The 6,000-nt window shown below is 54.2% G+C and overlaps 2 protein-coding genes across 2 annotated transcripts; both read right to left on the reverse strand.

Annotated features, from left to right (window-relative positions):
- Positions 1-1,010: 1,010 nt before the first annotated feature.
- Positions 1,011-1,642, reverse strand: CLAFUR5_00483 (Cytochrome P450 monooxygenase bsc11; the record flags this gene model as incomplete). The annotated part of the gene is made up of 2 exons (XM_047899631.1): positions 1,011-1,348; positions 1,405-1,642. 2 exons carry the CDS (start codon positions 1,640-1,642, stop codon positions 1,011-1,013), a joined length of 576 nt encoding a protein of 191 aa, XP_047756512.1.
- Positions 1,643-2,261: 619 nt separating this feature from the next.
- Positions 2,262-4,814, reverse strand: CLAFUR5_00484 (uncharacterized protein; the record flags this gene model as incomplete). Its single annotated transcript, XM_047899632.1, has 1 exon — positions 2,262-4,814. One exon carries the CDS (start codon positions 4,812-4,814, stop codon positions 2,262-2,264), a length of 2,553 nt encoding a protein of 850 aa, XP_047756509.1.
- Positions 4,815-6,000: the final 1,186 nt, after the last annotated feature.

The raw sequence follows: 6,000 nt of genomic DNA on the forward strand, positions 1-6,000 counted from the left end.
CACAGCACTGCGGGACCAAAAGGTGCTGTGGCTACTGACAAGCTGTCCGATAGATATCTGTTCAGCTCTTTCTGACCAGTGCTGTTGGTGGAAATGATATAGCATCGGCCTGGGGATTGGGTACGCAGCTCGGCATGCCGAAAGCCTGATCACTTGCTGCTCATATCACTGGTCGGAAATGCATTACAGACAGCTTGTCAGCATCCATAGCACCGGCTGCCATTTGCTCATGAGTACGTGAGTCACAGTCGCATTGTGGCAGTGTTCGCACCGGGAGAATGACCTGCAGCTTTCTTCTCTTTCAATCCCTCTTTCCTTCACCAACGTCCAACGCCACCGCCTATCGCCAAGACCCACCACAGTAAGTCCTCATTCCCTTTGCCCCTTCACTGACAACGATCCAGACTTCTTCGCCTTCAAGGCATCTCAAAGGAGAGGTCGTCCAACGGCAGGACGCATGAGAGGCCCTAGCTGTCTCATTCTTTTGACATGCGACGGGTGGCAAACTCGTTATTGCCGGTACCATTCCAAACTCATGAAATGTGGTGTTCGATTCCCACCTTCGCCATACGCGCCTCTCATCGAGGCTGTGTCTTTGACACAAAATCTTTTCGGTGATGTCGTCCAATGGCAGGATACTCAGTGGGCCCTAGCTGTCTCATTCATTTGACATGCGAAAGGTGACAATCGTCCGTCAGTACCATTCAAGCTGAGAGAAGAGGAGTTCGATTCCCTCCATCGCCATCAGCCTCCTGGGCTTGAAACACCCTTGTCTCTTGTGGCAAGTCACCTTTTCGGAGAGGTCGTCCAATGGTAGGACACTGAGGGGCCCAATAATGCTGTCGCTCGTTTGACATGCTGAGGGCGGCAGACTCGCTATGCCAGTACCACTTCAACTCAGAGATGGAGGTTCAAGTCCTTCCCACTCTACGTCTTTTCCATCAACTTGTTGGCCCTTGCGGTCGGCATCTGGAGAAGAAGTTCTCCTTCCTCGCGACTGCCAGCCCCTCTCATCTCCTGCCTGTTGTCAGTATCCGCGGACACGATTGAATATCCCTGCTGTAAGTGAACATGATGGCGGTGACACTTGCTGTACTCTTGAATGCGAGATATTTGTCCTTGGGGATGTGCACGCTTGGACTTTGCTGTCGCTGACCGTCCTTCGGGTGAAGCAAATCTATCTCCTCCTTCCTCCTGCGAAACTGCACCTTCAAATCGGGAGGCGCCGCCACATGATGCTTGAATCTGGTATACTTCGGCGGGTCTGCTCCTGGCACATACCGCAAGTCGTATCTCAGCAAAATAAGGCAGAACAACACCTTCATCTCCGTGCTCGCGAAGAATCGTCCTGTCTCACGTCAGCTCTCATCGCATCTCAAACTCGGCAGCCACGACGGAACTCACCAGGACAAGCATGCTGTCCATGTCCGCACGCGAGATTATCTGGCGATGTTGTGACGAACTGATGGCCGTTCTCCTCACCTGCCCGCTCACGTTTGCGCAAGTAACGATACGCATCGAACTTCTCCAGGTTCTCGTAGATCTCTGGATCCCGTACAGCGCTGTCGTCGATCATGATCATGGCACCTGCTGGTAGTACCGTGCCATCGGAAAGTTCGGTGGTGCTCTTCACGTATTGCATCAAGCACGCCGAAGATCATGCTGCTGCTGCCCTGTCTTTCGGACACCGTCGTCATCTAATCAGCACCTCGCTGCATGCAAACAAAACCCAGGAAAAGGGCTATGAGAGAAGACGTCTTCATTCATCCTCAAATTGCTATGTCACACAGAGACATTATGGATAGGCTTGTATGTACATTGACGCAAACCACGCTTCTTCTAGACATACAGGAAACAAGCCCAAAAGCTCAGGACAGTCAGTTGTGAGCTGGGCATTCAAAGCACGACGTTGCAATTGTGGTATCTCGTTTGTCCCATAATGTAGCAAACAAGATAGAAATTGTAGATCTGTGACTCCTGCACGACTCGGAATCGTGCTCAGTGTTTTGTAAATTCCCTCTTGGGGATACCTCTGCCAGGCGATGCTATGCACAAGTGATGGATGCGTGCCGTGGTAATTGGAGGGTTGTTCGTTGGTCGCTGTTGTGGCCGTGATGCAAGCGTTGGTCGTTTCTAGTGGCGCGGTATATGTTGTTTCACCTTTCCAGGCGCCATGCGTTGTAGAGACATGTGATATGATTCGAGATGGAGCTCTCGAGAGAAGCTATCGTGTCATCTGTCGATGATGGATATCATGGATGTCATGACTTGCTTCCTAAATCCAGCCACGACATGTCGGTATTCACGGCCGGTTGTGATTGTCGTGACTGACGCGTGGAGTGCCGCCGACCGTAGGACTGTCGTTGCGATGGCTTTTGGGCGCCAGCTATTGCTTGCGCTGTTTTGGCTTGAGCGCCGTCGTCCTTGTCGTCTAGATAATCTGCACCCGGGAAGACCGTCATCGTACTATCCCGATCGTTTGAAGTTGCAGCTTCGGCTTTGGCAGCAGGCATCTTTGGAGGCTTCGCCCAGTCCATGTCTGCCGTCTGGGCATCTGGCTGAGGTGACGCCCATTGTGAAGTTGGACCTGCAGCGTGGCTCAGCTTGACCTTCGACGGCTTGAAATTCGTGCCAGAACCAGGGAAGAAGCCTGCCGACTTGCCACGAGACGGCACTCTCCTGCCAGCATCATAAATGCTGTTAGTGTAGACGCTGCTGGTCCCACGAGGCGCATCTTGGCCACTCATCGGCGTCCAGGGCGTGTGCGACTCATTGTAGAACTCGCTCGTCGTGGTGCTATCAATCGTCGAGCGGTTGCCCCATGAGGAGCCTATACTTGTGGCTTGTGACGTCCTGGGATCGTTGGAGTCGACGATGATGCCTCGCTGACCTTCACCTTGGACGTCGAGACTGCCTCCACGTGCGAAGTCTTCCCTCGAGTCGAAGAATGCAGGTGAGCCTTGCGTCACATGTGAGAGCCGCTGGCCGTCGACGGTCTTGTTGAAGTCGATGTCAAGCGGCGGCACAAGCACAGATGATGGTATGCGTGATACCTGTGACGGTGCACGGTCGACGGAGTACTCAGAGCCCATGCTCAGTGTACTTTGACTCGGCTTGACGTATACCGAAGGAATGTGAGAAGTCCCATTGGGTCCAGTCGGGGCGCTGGTAGCAAAGTACTTCGACCAGCCAGAACTGCGCTTTCTATGCGTCAGAGTCTCCTTGTCGAGGCTACTGCCGTGGACAGCGCCCGGTACTGTCAGTGTCGATGAAGCCAACGTGGCGCTCTTATCGCCGATGTCCATCATCTCGTGGTTCTCGGCGTGCACAAGGTTCCCGTCCTTGTCTCTAACCAGGTGAGTTGTGCTCTCGAAGCTGCCCTTAGCTGCATGTGCTTGAAATCCGTTCGTGCCGCGCTTGTTGCCGATCTTACCGGCAATGATGGCAAGTGAACTGTGCGATCCAGGACTGGAGTTGTAGAGGTTGCGATTCGGCGGCGCGAGTTCATCTGTAGAGAGTCCGGCCTCTTTCATGAAAGAAGCGCCTCGATCTGCGAAGCTCATTCGATCCGGATTTTGCTGGCCATCCTTCTCCTCAAGGTAGCCGCCGTTCTTCTTCTTCGCCTTCATCTTTCGCCACCTGAGGAAAAGTAGCACGATTATGAAGAGCGCAGCAATACCGCAAAGCACGCCCAGCGTGATGCCGAGCGTCCTCATCGTCTTCTCGTGAGATCCACCACCGCCCTTTGCCGCTTCAGAAGATGTCGCCGATACTGATGACTCTGCTGACGTGGGTGATGTCGATGCTGTCTTACTCGGTTGCAGTGGCTGTTGGACCTGCCTGTTGAAGAAGTCTCCGGCATCTATCCAGGAGTTCTCATTCTGGTCATACATGGCAATTGGGTCGTTGTCGTTTCCTCCTGCCATCACTATCGTGCCTTGGGCATTGCGTGAGATGGAACAGTCGGTTCGCGTGGATGTGGGCGCGTTCGTGCTGTTGTACGACGGCCAATTGTTGATGCTTAAATCTCCTTTTCGTTTCCTCGACGAGTTACTGTCACCAACAGTCGTTCCGGGAGCCGCGACCTCGCCGCCTGGTCCTAGCAGAACGACTCCTTGCGCAGTATTGGGCGACGTCTGGAAGTCGTATACCTGCAACACCTTGCTGCCATCCTCGCCGTCTATTACTACAGCTCTCGCCGCAGAGTCAAGGGGCTCGGAGAGGTTTGTCCCGAGTTGTGTCCAGCCATCGTTCGGTCCAAACAACCACACGCCAGTATTCGTTGTTTCTCCTCCGACCATCACAGCATGACTGCTATTCCAGGGTTGTAGTATGGGGTTGTTAGCGGGCGGTGCATTCGATGTGAATGATCGTATGTTGTATGGTAATGTCGTCGAAATAAGAAACGTCTGTGATGACAGAAGCGAAGGTGCATCTGGCGTTGATCCGCCATATACCAGTATCGAATCCGAGTCCTTCAAGTATGCTACGCTGTGGTTCGTCCGACTTCGCATAACATCCGCAAGCGGAGTGAGCGTTTCCCACGCTCCACCATCGAAAGAGTACCGTTGTAGTCCCATGTAAAAGCTGTTGTCCGTCGCTCCTCCAACAACATACAGAGACGCGCCGCCGTTCGATGTTGCTTTCACGCAAGCTGGGTCCTGCACTGGTATTCCTGTGATCTCCTGCGACCATGTTGCATTCTCCTTGAGCGGTAGCGATTGGAATGCATCGGCGTTGAAGACATATAGCGTGTCCTTTTCGATGGCGGCGCAGTGCCCCGTCAAGGACGACTCCGGCTTGGGAACTGACATGTGAACCGACGCCGAGTCGCTCGGCAGCTCAGCGCCGTGGTGGTGTGTGTTTCTGGTAACCTGCCGCAAGCTGCGCGGATGTTGCTTGAGTCGCCAGACTCAGCTTGAAGATGAATGGCTAAGCATGTGGATGCGAGCGATAAGTAGAGGCGATCGTGTTCGTCGGGGCTGTGTACGAGTGGAAGCAGCGGCTCGTGGCTACAGGTCCGTGTCGTCGTGAGAGGCGTGCCTTCCACGTGCAAGTGTGTATGTTTATCGTCGTCGGGTAGGTGAGGCCAAGCACTCCTTCTCTTCGTAAAGACCCAGACAATGACAGACTCGCAAGTAAATGGCCTTCCAGCTCCAGCTTCCAGCTCCAGCTTCCAGCTCCAGGGGAGAAGACTGCGACGTCGGTGCTAACTAAGGTCTAAGGCAGTCGAAGGCTGATGGAATCAATATTGGGAGTTGCGTCAAGCAGCGAGTAAGCGAATGTGGTTCCGGTTGGCTGGTACGGATGTAGCGAACGTGATGGCGACCGCTGTAACAGACAGTGGTCGAGTGTGTCTTCAGGGCAGCGAGGGTGTCGAGATGTGTGGCGGTTGGCGTATCAAGGGCAAGCAGGGTGTGAAACAACGCGTCTGAGTCGGGGAGTTCGTCGGGATGGTGCAGTCCAGTGCTGTGCGGCATCCAGTATTCGGTAGAGCCTAGCGAGTGAGTGCCGTGCAGCGAAAGAAGGACGACGATGACATTCCACCACTCGGGCTCTGCGCAGCACCACGACGTCGGTCAGTGTGCGTGTGCCTCAGCAGCAAGGCGTTCGTGTCGGAAGACCAAGAGACTGTAGCGCAGTAGGGAGAGAGCCGCTGCGCATGCACGACGAGTACGACAAGCAGCAACGGGTCTCAACTTTCAAGCCAACGCCCCAACCGTCCGCCGTAACTTGTAAGGAGGTCTGCGTCCGCATTGGCCGCCATGTGAACACTGTTGGCCGCCGGTCGCTGTTAAAGGGGAGATCGCCTTCTACCGCCTCCTACCTACATCTGGTGCAGATCGCACACACCAAAATGCTTCCATCGCCAGCCAGCATCTTGTATTATCATTCCATGTTCACAGACACGCGGTAAACATCGATCAACGTCTAGCCACAGCACTCACCATCGTGTTCGACGAGGACGAAAATTCTCCAGCGTTGCATCTTACGAGCTGC

Source organism: Fulvia fulva, chromosome 1 (genome assembly GCF_020509005.1).
Source record: "Fulvia fulva chromosome 1, complete sequence".
Taxonomy (NCBI): domain Eukaryota; kingdom Fungi; phylum Ascomycota; class Dothideomycetes; order Mycosphaerellales; family Mycosphaerellaceae; genus Fulvia; species Fulvia fulva.